This window comes from Tursiops truncatus, chromosome 2 (assembly GCF_011762595.2).
Source record: "Tursiops truncatus isolate mTurTru1 chromosome 2, mTurTru1.mat.Y, whole genome shotgun sequence".
Lineage (NCBI taxonomy): Eukaryota > Metazoa > Chordata > Mammalia > Artiodactyla > Delphinidae > Tursiops > Tursiops truncatus.
Genome location: NC_047035.1, coordinates 83,790,783 through 83,813,116, shown reverse-complemented (window position 1 = coordinate 83,813,116; position 22,334 = coordinate 83,790,783). Strand labels below are relative to the sequence as shown.

The 22,334-nt window shown below is 44.8% G+C and overlaps 1 protein-coding gene across 2 annotated transcripts in view; it reads left to right on the top strand.

Annotated features, from left to right (window-relative positions):
- RMDN3 (regulator of microtubule dynamics 3) overlaps nucleotides 1-22,334 on the top strand; it is a 31,020-nt gene that overhangs the window by 5,577 nt on the left and 3,109 nt on the right. For both annotated transcript variants that reach the window (XM_019935299.3, XM_033851478.2), the window contains exons 5-7: nucleotides 16,940-17,222; nucleotides 17,969-18,071; nucleotides 21,581-21,641. In XM_019935299.3, the coding sequence (XP_019790858.2) occupies nucleotides 16,940-17,222; nucleotides 17,969-18,071; nucleotides 21,581-21,641 (447 nt within the window). The remainder of the gene's footprint in view (nucleotides 1-16,939; nucleotides 17,223-17,968; nucleotides 18,072-21,580; nucleotides 21,642-22,334) is intronic.

Here is a 22,334-nt window from a genome sequence, read left to right as displayed (position 1 = left end):
CAACGAAGAGTAGCCCCTGCTCGCCGCAACTAGGAAAAGCCCCCGTGCATCAACTAAGACCCAACACAGCCATAAATAAATAAGTTAATTAAAAAAATAAAAATGGACACATCTGGATTGAAAAGAAAGGACAAAATAGTTGATAGTGGGCCCTGAGACTTAAGGAGCATCTCTCTGCGACCCAAGGAAGCCGATCACTTGCCATTTGAACTTTATAACAGCATAGAACAGAAGGAGAGGTCACAGCTCTGCCCAAGACCAGGATACTAGAACTCAAACCCCTTAGTGGTGATCTTCAGTAATTGTACAAACTTCTGGGGGTAGTGAGAGCCAGAGTGATTAACCAGGGAAGCGTGCAGGTGCTTCACAGCTTGGGATGCTCACTGGGGCTCCCAAGGCCCTAAAGGGCAGGACTGGTGTGAGAGGAAGGGTGTCTTTCTTAATTACAGCTCTAGCAGGCTCAGCCCCATGATCGACCCTAAGGCACGTGGAAGCCGATGGTCGTGCGTGGTTCAAGACTCTGGTTTAGCTGGCTGCTATCTGGAGCAGTGGCCATGGTGAATCGTTCATTTTGCCATGGTCATGGTCCAGGGGGAATTCTGGGAGGAGACCAGAATTCTGGAATGACTGGTCTGGAATGACTTTAAACATGTGGGTCCTGGGGAAGGAGAGCTTTTTTGAGGGATGAAAGAATAGGATGGTTTGATGGGCTACTCTACTCCACTGAAAGCTGTGTTCCCTCTTTCTTCCAAATAAATAGCAACTTTGAGCTCCCAGGGGATCAACTGAATGTGGTAGAGTCAGAATCACTGGGTGGGTCCGTGAGCTTGTTCTCAGAGCATTGTTCCAAACACAGCTTTAGTTCCCTCCCTGTCAAAACCTAACTTGCCCTACAGCTCCTCTGGCAAGCCTTCCCAGGCATCCCAGCCAGGAGCAACTGCCTGCAGCCTCATTGCCACTCCTTCTTGGGCCTTTATCACCTCATTCTGCTAGGTCTTATCTTCCCCCACCACTGAGAGTCTCTCAGGGTCAGGGCCCAGGCCTGGTTGTCTTTGAATGCCTCAGCTCAGCACCTCTAATGGGGCTTAGGAGTTGAAAGAAAGAAAAGTAATTGCCAGGAGGGGGTGCGTCTATAACCGAGTTCTTGATCACTGACCTGGGGGCTCTCCTCAAGGAGTAGAGGTGACCTCCTTGCTTCAAGGGAGCCTTGGGTCCTCGCCCTGCTGTGGGAACAGTGTGTCCTCCTGAGTGCACAGGTCCAAAGGGCCTTTTCAAAGGTCTCTGCAGTCTTTGACTCATCTCAAAAGCTGCCGGGCATGTTAAACAAAAGGGCCACCCCTTTTTCTCTGGTGGATTTCTCCAGAGGCTGGGTTGGTGGTTCAAGAAATGTGAGAGAATGCTGTGAATGTCGAGACAGCAGCCCTTGAGCTCTGGCATGTGAAAACTCTCTTTTTGAAGAGATGGGGCTGGAAGCCCATGGAAGTCCAGGTGGCCGATGTCTGTATTCACTCAACAAGTGTTTGCCAGCCCGCTGCATGTAAGGCAGCAGGGTTGCAGATTAGTGAGGCAGAGCTCCTTGAAGTGGGGCTGAGGTGCAATAAAAGGTCTCCTCGCCACGCCGGCCTCGCTAGAGCCTCCCTGGCTCACAGGGCTCTACCAGCTCTCACTCTGGGTGGCAGCAAGGCCCCTCCTGACCTCTCCTTTTCCTTGTCCAAGTGAGCTTCCTGGCCATTAGGACCCAGCAGGATCACAGCATTGTAGGACCTTCCTCTTAGCCTAGCTCCCTGGAGAGACTATGCTGATGCCTGTGCTCCAGCAGGGATGAGAGCAGGGGTCCCTCCCTGGGAGATTCCTGATCTGACAAGGTAGCCTTCAGCTGAACAGGGAATGGGGTCTCCTTTTTGCAGTGGGAGATGATGGGACTCAAGCTCGCACCCCCCAAAAAATCCATTTACTCATTTTACCTTTGGGCCTGGCTGGGCTGAGTAGGGGCACTGGTAGATGCTGATTTGGCTGATTTGACTTTCTCGTTTGGGGCAGGTTATTGTCTAAGCCTAGGAATTGGTAGCGAGTTTCTCTAGGCTGTCTCTGTGGTCTTGCTCATCATCACCCAGGTTGGTTGTGAAATCTGCTACCACTTTTCCTTGTCCCTTTAATTTCTAAAGTTTTTACTGCAAATTGCTAGAGGGGAGAGATACTTGGATAACCTCTTAAAAAGCAAGGTTAGGAAGGTTACAGGTTACCTACAAGTACCTCAAAAGTTCCTGTAATAGATGTAACTGGAGCCCCTTTGTTAAATGAGTCTGAAAGCTCCTCTATAAAGAAACAGCATGGGGCTTCCCTGGTGGCACAGTGGTTGAGAGTCCGCCTGCCGATGCAGGGGACACGGGTTCGTGCCCCGGTCCGGGAGGATCCCACGTGCCGCAGAGCGGCTGGGCCCGTGAGCCATGGCCGCTGAGCCTGCGCGTCCGGAGCCTGTGCTCCGCAATGGGAGAGGCCACAACAGTGAGAGGCCCGCGTACCACAAAAAAAAAAAACAAAAAACAGCATGCGTGGTTTGGGCATCAAGTCTGGTTTCTCACCTGCTGCCTTCTGGAGCCGGCCCCCTCGTCATCTCTGGCTTTCTGGATGAGGACGACAGCACTTCGGCCCGCAGCATTCAGCCCCTGACCTTAGGCTGTCTTGTATTGACTTTATTCGTACATGTCTCTCCTTCAGGTCTGATCGCTCCAGTCATAGGGGTCCTACCCCTTTCATTCCAGGACAGAGAAAGGCTTATCCTTAAGTGACTCAAAGATCTTCCTTGTGCCTTGGAACCTTCTGGCTTTGATGGAATTTGCTTCTCCTTCACTCAGTCTGGAGGGCTCTTTGGTATCTGGTTGTGACCCCTGGAAGCCTTATCTTCTGCTCTACTCAGTTTTTGTCTGATTCATTTGGCAATTAGGGAACACACCATAATCAGCTGCTGGTGGAGGCCAAGATCCAAGAGAAACTTGGCTTCCTCTTCACTGGCTGCATCAGGGTTGGGCTCCCTAGGAGACATCTGGCTCATAGCGGCCCCACAGACACCTTCCCAAGGGATTGTTCGCATCTTTCTCCTTTCTTGCTTCCAGCTGCAAAAGGGCCCCTCCCCAGCCCCGGCAACTTCCCAGGGTTTTCAAGGGCTACTCCTGTTGTGGTTTAGGTTTGGTTGCTGACTTGGGACAGAGGTATGCACTGAATTGAGAAAGAAAACATGGGTATTTGTGGCCGCCCATGGCCGCAGAGACTGGCACCCACCCATGTTGGTTCTGGCAGGTGCATTTGGCTGATAAAGCAAAAATGATTGACAGACCCTTAGCCTGGTGAGCCATCTAGCTCAGGAGATCAGCTCCACCTACATCTTAAGGTTGTTTTTTTTTAACATCTTTATTGGGGTATAATTGCTTTACAGTGGTGTGTTAGTTTCTGCTTTATAACAAAGTGAATCAGTTATACATATACATATGTTCCCATATCTCTTCCCTCTTGCGTCTCCCTCTCTCCCACCCTCCCTATCCCACCCCTCCAGGCGGTCACAAAGCACCGAGCTGATCTCCCTGTGCTATGCGGCTGCTTCCCACTAGCTATCTACCTTACGTTTGGTAGTGTATATATGTCATGTCTCTCTCTCGCTTTGTCACAGCTCACCCTTCCCCCTCCCCATATCTTCAAGTCTGTTCTCTAGTAAGTCTGTGGCTTTATTCCTGTCTTACCCCTAGGTTCTTCATGACATTTTTTTTCTCTTAAATTCCATATATATGTGTTAGCATATGGTATTTGTCTTTCTCTTTCTGACTTACTTCACTCTGTATGACAGATTCTAGGTCTATCCACCTCATTACAAATAGCTCATTTCGTTTCTTTTTATGGCTGAGTAATATTCCATTGTATATATGTGCCACATCTTCTTTATCCATTCATCCGAAGATGGGCACTTAGGTTGTTTCCATCTCCGGGCTATTGTAAATAGAGCTGCAATGAACATTTTGGTACATGACTCTTTTTGAATTATGGTTTTCTCAGGGTATATGCCCAGTAGTGGGATTGCTGGGTCATATGGTAGTTCTATTTGTAGTTTTTTAAAGAACCTCCATACTGTTCTCCATAGTGGCTGTATCAATTCACATTCCCACCAGCGGTGCAAGAGTGTTCCCTTTTCTCCACACCCTCTCCAGCATTTATTGTTTCTAGATTTTTTGATGATGGCCATTCTGACTGGTGTGAGATGATATCTTATTGTAGTTTTGATTTGCATTTCTCTAATGATTAATGATGTTGAGCATTCTTTCATGTGTTTGTTGGCAGTCTGTATATCTTCTTTGGAGAAATGTCTATTTAGGACTTCTGCCCATTTTTGGATTGGGTTGTTTGTTTTTTTGTTATTGAGCTGCATGAGCTGCTTGTAAATTTTGGAAATTAATCCTTTGTCAGTTGCTTCATTTGCAATATTTTCTCCCATTCTGAGGGTTGTCTTTTGGTCTTGTTTATGGTTTCCTTTGCTGTGCAAAAGCTTTGAAGTTTCATTAGGTCCCATTTGTTTATTTTTGTTTTTATTTCCATTTCTCTAGGAGGTGGGTCATAAAGGATCTTGCTGTGATTTATGTCGTAGAGTGTCCTGCCTATGTTTTCCTCTAAGAGTTTGATAGTTTCTGGCCTTATATTTAGGTCTTTAAACCATTTTGAGCTTACTTTTGTGTATGGTGTTAGGGAGTGATCTAATCTCATACTTTTACATGTACCTGTCCAGTTTTCCCAGCACCACTTATTGAAGAGGCTGTCCTTTCTCCACTGTACATTCCTGCCTCCTTTATCAAAGATAAGGTGACCATATGTGCGTGGGTTTATCTCTGGGCTTTCTATCCTGTTCCATTGATCTATATTTCTGTTTTTGTGTCAGTACCATACTGTCTTGATTACTGTAGCTTTGTAGTATAGTCTGAAGTCAGGGAGCCTGATTCCTCCAGCTCCGTTTTTCATTCTCACGATTGCTTTGGCTATTCGGGGTCTTTTGTGTTTCCATACAAATTGTGAAATTTTTTGTTCTAGTTCTGTGAAACATGCCAGTGGTAGTTTGATAGGGATTGCATTGAATCTGTAGATTGCTTTGGGTAGTAGAGTCATTTTCACAATGTTGATTCTTCCAATCCAAGAACATGGTATATCTCTCCATCTATTTGTATCATCTTTAATTTCTTTCATCAGTGTCTTATAATTTTCTGCATCCAGATCTTTTGTCTCCTTAGGTAGGTTTATTCCTAGATATTTTATTCTTTTTGTTGCAATGGTAAATGGGAGTGTTTTCTTGATTTCACTTTCAGGTTTTTCATCATTAGTGTATAGGAATGCCAGAGATTTCTGTGCATTAATTTTGTATCCTGCAACTTTACCATATTCATTGATTAGCTCTAGTAGTTTTCTGGTAGCATCTTTAGGATTCTCTATGTATAGTATCATGTCATCTGGAAACAGTGACAGCTTTACTTCTTCTTTTCCGATTTGGATTCCTTTTATTTCCTTTTCTTCTCTGATTGCTGTGGCTAAAACTTCCAAAACTATGTTGAATAAGAGTGGTGAGAGTGGGCAACCTTGTCTTGTTCCTGATCTTAGTGGAAATGCTTTCAGTTTCTCACCATTGAGGATGATGTTGGCTGTGGGTTTGTCATATATGGCCTTTATTATGTTGAGGAAAGTTTCCTCTGTGCCTACTTTCTGCAGGGTTTTTATCATAAATGGGTGTTGAATTTTGTCAAAAGCTTTCTCTGCATCTATTGAGATGATCATATGGTTTTTCTCCTTCAATTTGTTATTATGGTTTATCACATTGATTTGCGTATATTGAAGAATCCTTGCATTCCTGGTATAAACCCCACTTGATCATGGTGTATGATCCTTTTAATGTGCTGTTGGATTCTGTTTGCTAGTATTTTGTTGAGGATTTTTGCATCTATGTTCATCAGTGATATTGGCCTGTAGTTTTCTTTCTTTGTGACATCCTTGTCTGGTTTTGGTATCAAGGTGATGGTGGCCTCGTAGAATGAATTTGGGAGTGTTCTTCTCTCTGCTATATTTTGGAAGAGTTTGAGAAGGATAGATGTTAGCTCTTCTCTAAATGTTTGATAGAATTCGCCTGTGAAGCCATCTGGTCCTGGGCTTTTGCTTGTTGGAAGATTTTTAATCACAGTTTCAATTTCAGTGCTTGTGATTGGTCTGTTCATATTTTCTGTTTCTTCCTGATTCAGTCTTGGCAGGTTGTGCATTTCTAAGAATTTGTCCATTTCTTCCAGGTTGTCCATTTTATTGGCATAGAGTTGCTTGTAGTACTCCCATGATCTTTTGTATTTCTGCAGTGTCAGTTGTTACTTCTCCGTTTTCATTTCTAATTCTATTGATTTGAGTCTTCTCCCTTTTTTTCTTGATGAGTCTGGCTAATGGTTTATCAATTTTGTTTATCTTCTCAAAGAACCAGCTTTTAGTGTTATTGATCTTTGCTATCATTTCCTTCATTTCTTTTTCATTTATTTCTAGGTATTTTTTGATTTCCTCTTTTATTTCTTCAGTGATCACTTTGTTATTAAGTAGTGTATTGTTTAGCCTCCATGTGTTTGTATTTTTTACAGATCTTTTCCTGTAATCGATATCGAGTCTCATAGCGTTGTGGTCGGAAAAGATACTTGATACAATTTCAATTTTCTTAAATTTACCAAGGCTTGATTTGTGACCCAAGATATGATCTATCCTGGAGAATGTTCCATGAGCACTTGAGAAAAATGTGTATTCTGTTGTTTTTGGATGGAGTGTCCTATAAATATCAATTAAGTCCATCTTGTTTAATGTATCATTTAAAGCTTGTGTTTCCTTATTTATTTTCATTTTGGATGATCTGTCCATTGGTGAAAGTGGGGTGTTAAAGTCCCCTACTATGAATGTGTTACTGTCGATTTCCCGTCTTATGGCTGTTAGTATTTGCCTTTTTTTTTTTAACATCTTTATTGGAGTATAATTGCTTTACAATGGTATGTTAGTTTCAGCTTCACAACAAAATGAATCAGTTATATATATACATATGTACCCATATCTCTTGCCGCTTGCGTCTCCCTCCCTCCCACCCTCCCTATCCCACCCCTCCAGGCGGTCACAAAGCACCGAGCTGATCTCCCTGTGCTATGCGGCTGCTTCCCACTAGCTATCTACCTTACGTTTGGTAGTGTATATATGTCCATGCCTCTTTCTCGCTTTGTCACCGTTTACCCTTCCCCCTCCCCATAGCCTCAAGTCCATTCTCTGGTAAGTCTGTGTCTTTATTCCTGTTTCACCCCTAGGTTTTTCATGACATTTTTTTTCTTAAATTCCATATATATGTGTTAGCATACGGTATTTGTCTCTCTCTTTCTGACTTACTTCACTCTGTATGACAAACTCTAGGTCTATCCACCTCATTACAAATAGCTCAATTTCGTTTCTTTTTATGGCTGAGTAATATTCCATTGTGTATATGTGCCACATCTTCTTTATCCATTCATCCGATGATGGGCACTTAGGTTGTTTCCATCTCTGGGCTATTGTAAATAGAGCTGCAATGAACATTTTGGTACATGACTCTTTTTGAATTATGGTTTTCTCAGGGTATATGCCCAGTAGTGGGATTGCTGGGTCATATGGTAGTTCTATTTGTAGCTTTTTAAGGAACCTCCATACTGTTCTCCACAGTGGCTGTATCAATTTACATTCCCACCAACAGTGTACAGTGCAAGAGGGTTCCCTTTTCTCCACACCCTCTCCAGCATTTATTGTTTCTAGATTTTTTGATGATGGCCATTCTGACTGGTGTGAGATGATATCTCATTGTAGTTTTGATTTGCATTTCTCTAATGATTAGTGATGTTGAGCATTCTTTCATGTGTTTGTTGGCACTCTGTATATCTTCTTTGGAGAAATGTCTCTTTAGGTCTTCTGCCCATTTTTGGATTGGGTTGTTTGTTTTTTTGTTATTAAGCTGCAAGAGCTGCTTATAAATTTTGGAGATTAATCCTTTGTCAGTTGCTTCATTTGCAAATATTTTCTCCCATTCTGAGGGTTGTCTTTTGGTCTTGTTTATGGTTTCCTTTGCTGCGCAAAAGCTTTTAAGTTTCATTAGGTCCCATTTGTTTATTTTTGTTTTTATTTCCATTTCTCTAGGAGTTGGGTCAAAAAGGACCTTGCTGTGATTTATGTCATAGAGTGTCCTGCCTATGTTTTCCTCTAAGAGTTTGATAGTTTCTGGCCTTACATTTAGGTCTTTAATCCATTTTGAGCTTATTTTTGTGTATGGTGTTAGGGAGTGATCTAATCTCATACTTTTACATGTAGCTGTCCAGTTTTCCCAGCACCACTTATTGAATAGGCTGTCCTTTCTCCACTGTACATTCCTGCCTCCTTTGTCAAAGATAAGGTGACCATATGTGCGTGGGTTTATCTCTGGGCTTTCTATCCTGTTCCATTGATCTATATTTCTGTTTTTGTGTCAGTACCATACTGTCTTGATTACTGTAGCTTTGTAGTATAGTCTGAAGTCAGGAAGCCTGATTCCTCCAGCTCCATTTTTCGTTCTCAAGATTGCTTTGGCTATTCGGGGTCTTTTGTGTTTCCATACAAATTGTGAAATTTTTTGTTCTAGTTCTGTGAAAAAGGCCAGTGGTAGTTTGATAGGGATTGCATTGAATCTGTAGATTGCTTTGGGTAGTAGAGTCATTTTCACAATGTTGATTCTTCCAATCCAAGAACGTGGTATATCTCTCCATCTATTTGTATCATCTTTAATTTCTTTCATCAGTGTCTTATAATTTTCTGCATACAGGTCTTTTGTTCCTTAGGTAGGTTTATTCCTAGATATTTTATTCTTTTTGTTGCAATGGTAAATGGGAGTGTTTTCTTGATTTCACTTTCAGATTTTTCATCATTAGTGTATAGGAATGCCAGAGATTTCTGTGCATTAATTTTGTATCCTGCTGCTTTACCAAATTCATTGATTAGCTCTAGTAGTTTTCTGGTAGCATCTTTAGGATTCTCTATGTATAGTATCATGTCATCTGGAAACAGTGACAGCTTTACTTCTTCTTTTCCGATTTGGATTCCTTTTATTTCCTTTTCTTCTCTGATTGCTGTGGCTAAAACTTCCAAAACTATGTTGAATAAGAGTGGTGAGAGTGGGCAACCTTGTCTTGTTCCTGATCTTAGTGGAAATGCTTTCAGTTTTTCACCATTGAGGATGATGTTGGCTGTGGGTTTGTCATATATGGCCTTTATTATGTTGAGGAAAGTTCCCACTATGCCTACTTTCTGCAGGGTTTTTATCATAAATGGGTGTTGAATTTTGTCAAAAGCTTTCTCTGCATCTATTGAGATGATCATATGGTTTTTCTCCTTCAATTTGTTAATATGGTGTATCACGTTGATTGATTTGCGTATATTGAAGAATCCTTGCATACCTGGAATAAACCCCACTTGATCATGGTGTATGATCCGTTTAATGTGCTGTTGGATTCTGTTTGCTAGTATTTTGTTGAGGATCTTTGCATCTATGTTCATCAGTGATATTGGCCTGTAGTTTTCTTTCTTTGTGACATCCTTGTCTGGTTTTGGTATCAGGGTGATGGTGGCCTCGTAGAATGAGTTGGGGAGTGTTCCTCCCTCTGCTATATTTTGGAAGAGTCTGAGAAGGATAGGTGTTAGCTCTTCTCTAAATGTTTGATAGAATTCGCCTGTGAAGCCATCTGGTCCTGGGCTTTTGCTTGTTGGAAGATTTTTAATCACAGTTTCAATTTCAGTGCTTGTGATTGGTCTGTTCATATTTTCTATTTCTTCCTGATTCAGTCTTGGCAGGTTGTGCCTTTCTAAGAATTTGTCCATTTCTTCCAGGTTGTCCATTTTATTGGCATAGAGTTGCTTGTAGTAATCTCTCATGATCTTTTGTATTTCTGCAGTGTCAGTTGTTACTTCTCCGTTTTCATTTCTAATTCTATTGATTTGAGTCTTCTCCCTTTTTTTCTTGATGAGTCTGGCTAATGGTTTATCAATTTTGTTTATCCTTTCAAAGAACCAGCTTTTAGTTTTATTGATCTTTGCTATCGTTTCCTTCATTTCTTTTTCATTTATTTCTGATCTGATTTTTATGATTTCTTTCCTTCTGCTAACTTTCGGGTTTTTTTGTTCTTCTTTCTCTAATTGCTTTAGGTGCAAGGTTAGGTTGTTTATTCGAGATGTTTCCTGTTTCTTAAGGTAGGATTGTATTGCTATAAACTTCCTTCTTAGAACTGCTTTTGCTGCATCCCATAGATTTTGAGTCATCATGTCTCCATTGTCATTTGTTTCTAGGTATTTTTTGATTTCCTCTTTGATTTCTTCAGTGATCACTTTGTTATTAAGTAGTGTATTGTTTAGCCTCCATGTGTTTGTATTTTTTACAGATCTTTTCCTGTAATTGATATCGAGTCTCATAGCGTTGTGGTCGGAAAAGATACTTGATACAATTTCAATTTTCTTAAATTTACCAAGGCTTGATTTGTGACCCAAGATATGATCTATCCTGGAGAATGTTCCATGAGCACTTGAGAAAAATGTGTATTCTGTTGTTTTTGGATGGAATGTCCTATAAATATCAATTAAGTCCATCTTGTTTAATGTATCATTTAAAGCTTGTGTTTCCTTATTTATTTTCATTCTGGATGATCTGTCCATTGGTGAAAGTGGGGTGTTAAAGTCCCCTACTATGAATGTGTTACTGTCGATTTCCCCTTTTATGGCTGTCAGTATTTGCCTTATGTATTGAGGTGCTCCTATGTTGCGTGCATAAATATTTACAATTGTTATATCTTCTTCTTGGATCGATCCCTTGATCATTCTGTAGTGTCCTTCTTTGTCTCTTCTAATAGTCTTTGTTTTAAAGTCTATTTTGTCTGATATGGGAATTGCTACTCCAGGTTTCTTTTGGTTTCCATTTGCATGAAATACCTTTTTCCATCCCCTTACTTTCAGTCTGTATGTGTCTCTAGGTCTGAAGTGGGTCTCTTGTAGACAGCAAATATATGCGTCTTGTTTTTGTATCCATTCAGCCAATCTGTGTCTTTTCGTGGGAGCATTTAGTCCATTTACATGTAAGGTAATTATCGATATGTGTGTTCCCATTCCCATTTTCTTAATTGTTTTGGGTTCATTATTGTAGGTCTTTTCCTTCTTTTGTGTTTCTTGCCTAGAGAAGTTCCTTTAGCAGTTGTTGTAGAGCTGGTTTGGTGGTGCTGAACTCTCTCAGCTTTTGCTTGTCTGTAAAGGTTTTAATTTCTCCATCAAATCTGAATGAGATCCTTGCTGGGTAGAGTAATCTTGGTTGCAGGTTTTTCTCCTTCATCACTTTCAGTATGTCCTGCCACTCCCTTCTGGCTTGCAGAGTTTCTGCTGAAAGATCAGCTGTTAACCTTATGGGGATTCCCTTGTGTGTTATTTGTTGTTTTTCCCTTGCTGCTTTTAATATGTTTTCTTTGTATTTAATTTTTGAAAGTTTGATTAATATGTGTCTTGGCGTATTTCTCCTTGGATTTATCCTGTATGGGACTCTCTGTGCTTCCTGGACTTGATTAACTATTTCCTTTCCCATATTAGGGAAGTTTTCAACTATAATCTCTTCAAATATTTTCTCAGTCCCTTTCTTTTTCTCTTCTTCTTCTGGAACCCCTATAATTCGAATGTTGCTGCGTTTAATGTTGTCCCAGATGTCTCTGAGACTGTCCTCAGTTCTTTTCATTCTTTTCTCTTTATTCTGCTCTGCAGTAGTTATTTCCACTATTTTATCTTCCAGGTCACTTATCCGTTCTTCTGCCTCAGTTATTCTGCTCTTGATCCCATCTAGAGTATTTTTCATTTCATTTATTGTGTTGTTCATCATTGTTTGTTTCATCTTTAGTTCTTCTAGGTCCTTGTTAACTGATTCTTGCATTTTGTCTATTCTATTTCCAAGATTTTGGATCATCTTTACTATCATTATTCTGAATTCTTTTTCAGGTAGACTGCCTATTTCCTCTTCATTTGTTAGGTCTGGTGGGTTTTTATCTTGCTCCTTCATCTGCTGTGTGTTTTTCTGTCTTTTCATTTTGCTTTTCTTACTGTGTTTGGGGTCTCCTTTTTGCAGGCTGCAGGTTCGTCGTTCCTGTTGTTTTTTTGTGTCTGTCCCCAGTGGCTGAGGTTGGTTCAGTGGGTTGTGTAGGCTTCCTGGTGGAGGGTACTAGTGCCTGTGTTCTGGTGGATGAGGCTGGATCTTGTCTCTTTGGTGGGCAGGTCCACGTCTGGTGGTGTGTTTTGGGGTGTCTGTAGACTTACTATGATTTTGTGCAGCCTCTCTGCTAATGGGTGGGGTTGTGTTCCTGTCTTGCTAGTTGTTTGGCATAGGATGTCCAGCACTGTAGCTTGCTGGTCGTTGAGTGAAGCTGGGTGCTGGCATTGAGATGGAGATCTCTGGGAGATTTTCGCTGTTTGATATTATGTGCAGCTGGGAGGCCTCTTGTGGACCAGTGTCCTGAAGTTGGCTCTCCCAGCTCAGAGGCACAGCACTGACTCCTGGCTGCAGCACCAAGAGCCTTTCATCCACAGGGCTCCTTAATTTGGGATGATTCATTGTCTATTCATGTATTCCACAGATGCAGGGTACATCAAGTTGATTGTGGAGCTTTAATCCGCTGCTTCTGAGGGTGCTGGGAGAGATTTCCCTTTCTCTTCTTTGTTCTCACAGTTCCCAGGGGCTCAGCTTTGGATTTGGCCCCGCCTGTGCGTGTAGGTCGCCGGAGGGCGTCTGTTCCTTGCTCAGACAGGACAGGGTTAAAGGAGCCGCTGATTCGGAGGCTCTGGCTCACTCAGGCCGGGGGGTAGGGAGGGTCACGGAGTGTGGGGCGGGCCTGCAGCGGCAGAGGCCGGCGTGACGTTGCTAGCCTGAGGGGCGCCGTGCGTTCTCCCGGGGGAGTTGTCCCTGGATCCCGGGACCCTGGCAGTGGTGGGCTGCACAGGCTCCCCGGAAGGGGGTGTGGATAGTGACCTGTGTTCGCACACAGGCTTCTTGGTGGCGGCAGCAGCGGCCTTAGCGTCTCATGTCTGTCTCTGGGCTCCGCACTTTTAGCCGCGGCTCGCGCCCGTCTCTGGAGCTCTCTTAAGCAGCGTTCTTAATCCCCTCTCCTCGTGCACCAGGAAACAAAGAGGGAAGAAAAAGTCTCTTGCCTCTTCGGCAGCTCCAGACTTTTCCCCGGACTCCCTCCCGGCTAGCCGCGGTGCACCAACGCCCTGCAGGCTGTGTTCACACTGCCAACCTCAGTCCTCTCCCGGTGCTCCGACAGAAGCCGGAGCCTCAGCTCCCAGCCCCGCCCGCCCCGGCGGGCGAGCAGACAAGCCTCTCGGCTGGTGAGTGCTGGTCGGCAGATCCTCTGCGCTGGAATCTCTCCGCTTTGTCCTCCGCCCCCCTGTTGCTGTGCTCTCCTCCGCGGCTCCCAAGCTCCCCCACTCCGCCACCCGAAGTCTCCGCCCGTGAAGGAGCTTCCTAGTGTGTGGACACTTTTCCTCCTTCACAGCTCTCTCCCGCTGGTGCAGGACCCGTCCCTATCCTTTTGTCTCTGTTTAGTTTTTTCTTTTGCCCTAACCAGGTACGTGGGGGGTTCCTTGCCTTTTGGGAGGTCTGAGGTCTTCTGCCAGCGTTCAGTATGTGCTCCTTAGGAGTTGTTCCACGCGTAGATGTATTTCTGGTGTATCTGTGGGGAGGAAGGTGATCTCCGCGTCTTACTCTTCCACCGTCTTCCCGGAAGTCCAGTATTTGCCTTATATATTGAGGTGCTCCTATGTTGGGTGTATAAATATTTACAATTGTTATATCTTCTTCTTGGATCGATCCCTTGATCATTCTGTAGTGTCCTTCTTTGTCTCTTGTAATAGTCTTTATTTTAAAGTCTATTTTGTCTGATATGAGAATTGCTACTCCAGTAGCAATTCTCCAATTTCTTTTGGTTTCCATTAGCATGGGATATCTTTTTCCATCCCCTTACTTTCAGTCTGTATGTGTCTCTAGGTCTGAGGTGGGTCTCTTGTAGACAGCATATATATGGGTCTTGTTTTTGTATCCATTCAGCCAATCTGTGTCTTTTGGTGGGAGCATTTAGTCCATTTACATTTAAGGTAATTATCGATATCTGTGTTCCTATTCCCATTTTCTTAATTGTTTTGGGTTCGTTATTGTAGGTCCTTTCCTTCTTTTGTGTTTTTTGCCTAGAGAAGTTCCTTTAGCAGTTGTTGTAGAGCTGGTTTGGTGGTGCTGAACTCTCTCAGCTTTTGCTTGTCTGTAAAGGTTTTAATTTCCCCATCAAATCTGAATGAGATCCTTGCTGGGTAGAGTAATCTTGGTTGCAGGTTTTTCTCCTTCATCACTTTAAATATGTCCTGCCACTCCCTTCTGGCTTGCAGAGTTTCTGCTGAAAGATCAGCTCTTAACCTTCTGGGGATTCCCTTGTGTGTTATTTGTTGTTTTTCCCTTGCTGCTTTTAATATGTTTTCTTTGTATTTAATTTTTGACAGTTTGATTAATATGTGTCTTGGCATATTTCTCCTTGGATTTATCCTGTATGGGACTCTCTGTGCTGCCTGGACTTGATTAACTATTTCCTTTCCCATATTAGGGAAGTTTTCAACTATAATCTCTTCTAATATTTTTCAGTCCCTTTCTTTTTCTCTTCTTCTGGAACCCCTATAATTCGAATGTTGGTGTGTTTAATGTTGTCCCAGATGTCTCTGAGACTGTCCTCAGTTCTTTTCATTCTTTTCTCTTTATTCTGCTCTGCAGTAGTTATTTCCACTATTTTATCTTCCAGGTCACTTATCCGTTCTTCTGTCTCAGTTATTCTGCTCTTGATCCCATCTAGAGTATTTTTCATTTCATTTATTGTGTTGTTCATTGTTGTTTGTTTCATCTTTAGTTCTTCTAGGTCCTTGTTAAATGTTTGTTGCATTTTGTCTATTCTATTTCCAAGATTTTGGATCATCTTTACTATCATTCTGAATTCTTTTTCAGGTAGACTGCCTATTTCCTCTTCATTTGTTAGGTCTGGTGGGTTTTTATCTTGCTCCTTCATCTGTTGTATGTTTTTCTGTCTTCTCATTTTGCTTTTCTTACTGTGTTTGGGGTCTCCTTTTTGCAGGCTGCAGGTTCGTAGTTCCCGTTGTTTTTGGTGTCTGTCCCCAGTGGCTGAGGTTGGTTCAGTGGGTTGTGTAGGCTTCCTGGTGGAGGGGACTAGTGCTTGTGTTCTGATGGATGAGGCTGGATCTTGTCTCTCTGGTGGGCAGGTCCACGTCTGGTGGTGTGTTTTGGGGTGTCTGTGGACTTATTATTTTAGACATCCTCTCTGCTAATGGGTGGTGTTGTGTTCCTGTTTTGCTAGTTGTTTGGCATAGGGTGTCCAGCACTGTAGCTTGCTGGTCGTTGAGTGAAGTTGGGTGCTGGCGTTAAGATGGAGATCTCTGGGAGATTTTTGCCATTTGATATTAGGTGGAGCTGGAAGGTCTCTTGTGGACCAGTGTCCTGCGGCGGCAGAGGCCGGCGTGACGTGGCACAAGCCTGAGGCGCACCGTGCGTTCTCCCGGGGAAGTTGTCCCTGGATCCCGGGACCCTGGCAGTGGCGGGCTGCACAGGCTCCCGGAAGGGGGGTGTGGATAGTGACCTGTGCTCGCACACAGGCTTCTTGGCGGTGGCAGCAGCAGGCTTAGCGTCTCCTGCCCATCTCTGGGGTCCGCGCCTTTAGCTGTGGCTCGTGCCCGTCCCTGGAGCTCCTTTAAGCAGTGCTGTTAATCCCCTCTCCTCGTGCACCAGGAAACAAAGAGGGAAGAAAAAGTCTCTTGCCTCTTCGGCAGCTCCAGACCTTTTCCTGGACTCCCTCCCGGCTAGCCGTGGTGCACTAACCCCTGCAGGCTGTGTTCACGCCGCCAACCCCAGTCCTCTCCCTGCGCTCTGACCAAAGCCGGAGCCTCAGCTCGCAGCCCCGCCCGCCCTGGCGGGTGAGCAGACAAGCCTCTCGGGCTGGTGAGTGCCGGTCGGCACCGATCCTCTGTGCGGGAATCCCTCCGCTTTGACCTCCGCACCCCTGTTGCTGCGCTCTCCTCCGCGGCTGCGAAGCTCCCCCTCGCCAGCCACCCGCAGTCTCTGCCTGCGAAGGGGCTTCCTAGTGTGTGGAAACCTTTCCTCCTTCACAGCTCCCTCCCACTGGTGCAGGTCCCGTCCCTATTCTTTTGTCTCTGTTTTTTCTTTTTTTTCTTTTGCCCTACCCAGGTAGGTGGGGAGTTTCTTGCCTTTTGGGAGGTCTGAGGTCTTCTGCCAGCGTTCAGTAGGTGTTCTGTAGGAGTTGTTCCACGTGTAGATGTATTTCTGGTGTATCTGTGGGGAGGAAGGTGATCTCCACGTCTTACTCTTCTGCCATCTTCCCCTCGTTCCACCATCTTAAGGTTTTTTATCTTAAACTTTTATTTCTTTATTTATAAGAAGAATACATGCTCAGTAAAGCAATCATATCTAATACTGAAGTATAGGGGGAAAAATTAATTCCTTGACCCTGCGAGATCTACTGCCATTTTGGTACGTACCTTTCTAGGCTTTCTCTTTTTGTCTGTTTTCTGGCAGACTTGGTGGTAGCTAAGCAGGGGATTCTCATACTGGCCTCTGACTGTCACAGGGCCCCAGCCCATACCTCCCATAGGAAGCTTTCTCTCAAGGACTAATTCCTGCCCCTAAGTGGAGGGGAACGGTTCTTAGTTGGTGCTTTGGACAACAGTGCCGTGGAGAGTGCCTCTTTGTGGGTGGAGGCAAGACCCCAGGGATCTGAGGCTAAGGAATCCCTCCCTTGACCTTGTCACTTACATTTCTCTGCCACAGTTACACAACAGCCAACGCTGAGTCTGACTATGAGCGGGACTCTGAAAGGGAGAGTGATGACGACGGGGAAGATGAAGTGAGCTGTGAGACCGTGAAGATGGGGAGAAAGGATTCTCTGGACCTGGAGGTGGCTTCAGGCCCGGCGCCTGAAGCCCTGGAGGCTGGTGGCTCCCCTGGCCCAGAAGATGTGCTGGCCCTCCTGCAGCAGGCAGACGAGCTGCGCCAGGGCAGTGAGCAGGGCAAGCGGGAGGGCTTGCAGCTGCTGCTCAACAACAAGCTGGCGGTGAGGCTCCAACTGCCTGTCAGTCCTCCATCCCCCACTAACCCCCCGCGAATGTGTCACTGACCCTGCGAGGTGACATGGGAAGGGAAGTGAGGGTGAGGTGGCTAGGTCTGCATCTGCACCCAGGGTTGTACATCCTCTTCCTGGGAGGCTGAGCGCCGGCCCTGTGTGCTGCCAGCCCCAGGGCAGTCGGCTGCCTCCTGTAGAGCTACTGCAGAAGAGCTCCTCCTCTCACCTTAAGGAGAAATGTGGAAAGAACTAGAATGTTTTTCCCTCTTTTATTTCCCTTGAGGCAGAGCCACAGCTGCCTACCCCATTTAAAGTTTTCATCACAAGTGACAAGTGTTAGGTCACTAGGTCACTCAACCACAATTCCCTTCTCAGGTTCACTGCCAAAATTTATGCTCACCTGGCTATAAATGCCCCCAAAGTTAGAATTTCCTTTTTCTTGGGCATTTTCACAAATTTTTCATTGTTAGCAAGACTTCTCTGTTGTTGTGCCTCATTACATGTTGGAATTGACCTTTCTTCCTCACAGTATTAAAAGGCCAGAATGCCCTCACTCTGTGGGTTGTGCAATCTGTTGACTAGGGATAATGTCGTCAGCTAACTGCAGGTGAGAGGTCACGTGGGGTGGCCTGATGTCAGTGTGCATAACACACTCAAAGGTAGGGTGTGGGGAGAAGGTCGAGCCCCAGTTCTCTGCAGCTGAGGAAGGGGGCCTCATCCCTCTGTTTGGTTTGCAGCATGGAAACCAGCAGGACTTCCTCTGGCGCCTGGCCCGGGCCTACAGTGACATGTGTGAGCTTGCTGAGGAGGCGGGTGAGAAGAGGTCCTATGCCCTAAGTGGTAAGTGCTTACAGGTTCCTGGTGGGAAGGCCACTGACTGACTCTGAGGGTGGAGCCAGCCCATCAGCTTGGGGCCCAGGGGAGCCACCAAGACACACGCTGTCGGTACAGCTGGGGCTCTACTACTCTTTGGGACAGACTGGCTCCCAGAGACCCCTGCTTCCTCCTGGAGACAGAGAGCAACCTCTGCTTCTCTGCATGGCATGGTGCTTGAGTCACACGGGTATACACGACTTTAGGAGTACAGTTGAACCTTGAACAACAGCGGTTTGAGCAGCACACGTCCACTTATATGTGGATTTTTTTCAATCCACAGTCCATGGTTGGTTGGACCCAACTATAAACTACATGTGGATTTCTGACTGGGCAGAAGGCCGGTGCCCCAAACCCCCACGTTGTCCAAGGCCAATTGTAGTTGTATCATATTAGCACAGTTCTGTGTTCTCATTCCTCAACTACAAACGGCACAACCTTTCTTAATCTGAGGAGGTTTTTTTTTGCTGTTGCTTAGGAATCTGGTTTCAGTTATGGAGCCTGTGGGGCAGGTGTTTAAGAATGAGTGGAGTATGTTTGGTGAATGCCCAGAAGGAGCAGTTTGGGAGGATACTGCTAGGTTAGAAGTCCCTGGGGTCTACTTAGCAACTCTGTTGTCAAAATCTGTACCTGGGGGTGTAGGGTACATCTGACTTGTGCCAGGTTCAAGGCCTGTCCTTCTCTGTCATGAGGTCATTGAGAACCCTGGGACTTTAAAAATAGAGACTGGTTTTATGGGGAAGGTGATGTGTCCTGCCTACCTACACACCCTTTGAGTCAGGCACCATCAGTGGACTTCCAGATCTTGTGGTTCAGTTATCCAAAGTTAAGTTAACTGCTTTCCCACTTTTATAAGTACAGTCCTGCAAACATTGAATCTTTGATAATGTAGAGTGACAGTACCTCAAGATCATTATTCTAAACAGTTATAGAATTCTGCCAATATAGAAAGGTCAATTGAGTTGAATGTTTGATATAGATCTTCAAAAAAGTCCCTGGAGGGGCTTCCCTGGTGGTGCAGTGGTTGAGAGTCCTCCTGCTGATGCAGGGTACACAGCTTGCTTCTTTCTTTTCAAAACAGTTTCTGCTTCCCCTCTTAAATTTCAGGTGAGGATTCTGATCAGCCTTTGGGGCTGTTTTTTGCACTCTTGGTAGCAACAACCACCTTTCCTTTCCCTTTTGATCATCTCTGTGTACTAACAGCCAACATGAACCCTACAGGTGGAGGTGGGGCAGTGATTAGAGGAGCAGCAAAGCCCACACTGGTCTGGTCTGGCTTCCTGAGTATAGCACCTTGGACAAATCTGTTCCTCCTGGAGGTCAGAGGACTATGCAGTATCTTTGAAGACTGCTCTGGGATTCTAGCTTTTTAGGACCAACCTTGCTGGACCTAAAGTTCTTCATTTTGTTCTTTCTCTAGAAGCTGGACCACCAGGAGGCAGCGGGAACTGGTTTGCCTCATTCTTCACCGTTATTTTCCTAGTGAGATAGTGCTTTGAAGGGGGCGGAGAAGTCCCCTAAGAGAAAATGTCCCTCAGTGGTGGAGCTGTATGGTTCTTCTGCTTTGGATAGGGGAATGTAGGGTTCTCATCTGCTCTCTTTAAATGTATTTGTTGCATATACAAAATTATACCATGATTACTATCACTTAAACATGAGGAAACATTTCAGAATAGCCAGCCTATCACCTCAACCCATTACTTTTGTTCTGTTTTCCAAGCCCTCACCATTTAAAAAATTTTATTAATTTTAAATTTTATTAAAGTATAGTTGACTTACAATGTTTCAGATGTACAGCAAAGTGATTCAGTTATACATATATATACTTTTTCAGTTTCTTTTCCATTATAGTTTATTACAAGATATTGAATATAGTTCCGTGTGCTATACAGTAGGTCCTTGTTTGCTTAATATGTAGTAGTCTGTATCTGTTAGTCTCAAATTCCAAATTTATCCCTCCCCCCTTCTTTCCCCTTTGGTAACCAGTTTGTTTTCTATATGAGTCTGTTTCTGTTTTGTAAATAAGTTTATTTGTACCTTTTTTTTAAAATTTTTTAATTCATTTATTTATTGGCTGCATTGGGTCTTTGTTGCTGCGTGTGGGCTTTCTCTAGTTGCAGCAAGTGGGGGCCACTCTTCATTGCGGTGCAGGGGCTTCTCATTGCGGCAGCTTCTCTTGTTGTGGAGCACAGGCTCTAGGTGTGTGGGCTCCAGTAGTTGTGTCACACAGGCTCAGTAGTTGTGGTGCATTGGCTCAGCTGCTCTGCGGCATGTGGGATCTTCCCGGACCAGGGCTCGAACCCATGTTCCTTGAATTGGCAGGTGGATTCCCAACCACTGTGCCACCAGGTAAGTCCCTATTTGTATAATTTTTTTACATTCCACATATAAGTGATACTATATTTGTCTTCCTCTTACTTCATTTAGTATGATAATCTCTACGTCTATTCATGTTGCTACAGGTGGCATTATTTCATTCTTTTTTTTTATGGAAGCCCTCTCTGTTCTAATCAGATTTCCCATTTTGCAGTGTTCTCTTTTCCCGTGTGTAGGCGTGATGGTCCTCATCTGAAGGGCTCCAGCTCCTTGACATTCTAGGGGACCCTTGTCAAGAGCCTACATGTGTTTAGGCCTTGATTTCTGTTAGTTTGGGTGCCTGGAAAACTTGGGGAAGAACTACATGAAACTCATCTTTGATCAGATTCCAGTCCATTTGGCTCTGGTGAGGGCCTAGGGCCATGATTAATGTTCCTAGACCATGGATCCTTTTGAGAATTTGTTTTCAATGTTTATTTGTTTGGCTGCACTGGGTCTTCATTGCTGCACGCAGGCTTTCTCTAGTTGCGGCGAGCGGGGGCTACTCTTTGTTGTGGTGCACGGGCTCTAGGTGCGCAGGCTTCAGTAGTTGTGGCACATGGGCTTAGTTGCTCCGAGGCATGTGGGATCTTAGTTCCCCGACCAGGGCTCGAACCCGTGTCCCCTGCATTGGCAAGCGGATTCTTAACAACTGCGCTACCAGGGAAGTCCCCCTCTTGAGAATTTGATCAAAGCTGTGGACCCTCTCCTCAATAAAATGCACATATACCTAAAATTATATACAACTTCAGTGGGATTCATGGACACCCTGAAGCCTATCCAGACCCCAAATCAAAAACTCTCCAGGGTAACGGTCTATGGGGACAGTTTCTGATTGCTTTTGAGTCCTTTTATATTTGAAATGCTTCAAGCATATCAGGTAGGTATTATAAAAATAAGGGAGCTGGGGCAGCTGACGATGGATAGGGAGAACAAGGTGAAGCAGAAGTCATCCCTGAAAAGCTATTTGCAGCTCTTCATTCTGCTCAAGTGCATAAGTATTTACAAGTCCCGTTCGGGTGGGGGTTGGTGAGAGCTAAAACAGTCATTCTTCCCACAGCCTTTCCCGTGGAAGGGTGCATGGGAGCCCTTGTCAACTCTGGATCACCTCTGTCTTACAGGAAAAGAAGCAGCGGAGGCCGCTCTGGAGAGGGGGAATGAGAATGCTGAGTGTCACCAGTGGTAATAACACCCCGCAGGGTCCCAGGAAGAGCCAGCATGGGTTAGAGTGGAGAGCCCTTTTGTTTCTCTGCCCTGTGGCCAAAGAGGCATTTGCAAGAGGCACCAGGAGAGGGAGCTCTGGCCTTTATTTTCATATGTCCCATCCTTCCCCAAGCTAGGGACCCAGGGAAGTTTGCTTTGGGAAGTGCCTTGGGGATGAGGCAAGGGGGAATAGTTTTTCTTTCTGGTGAAGCTCGGAGAAACGAGTAGCTTTGTTAGTCACCCCTGGCTACAAAACTTGTGGGTTCTTGGCTCCTCAGAGAGGCTGGGACGTTGGCAGTTCCCCTCTCCCACACAAGCTCTTCATTCTCCTAGCTGCGATCCCTGGCTGGTGGTGGACTTTGGCTTCTTCGCTTGGCTCGCGTGAGGAAAAGTAGATGTGAGCTCACCCCCAGGAAGTTCAGCAGTCACTAATATTACAAAACCATCAGCCCTGTCTGTGGTCTGACATGAGGCAAAGTTCTGCCTACCCATGTGGGTCAGGGCCAACCTGTGTCCTGGGGGCGTGGTTCCAGCGCCTCAGTTTTAGTGAAAATGTTCCTTTTCCACCTCCCTGCTTCCCATAACCCTGCCCTCAGACTGTGAGCTGGGAGAGGCTGTTTCTCTATCTGTTGCTGAAACTTTGTCTCTGCAGCGCCTCTTCTCAAGACGCCA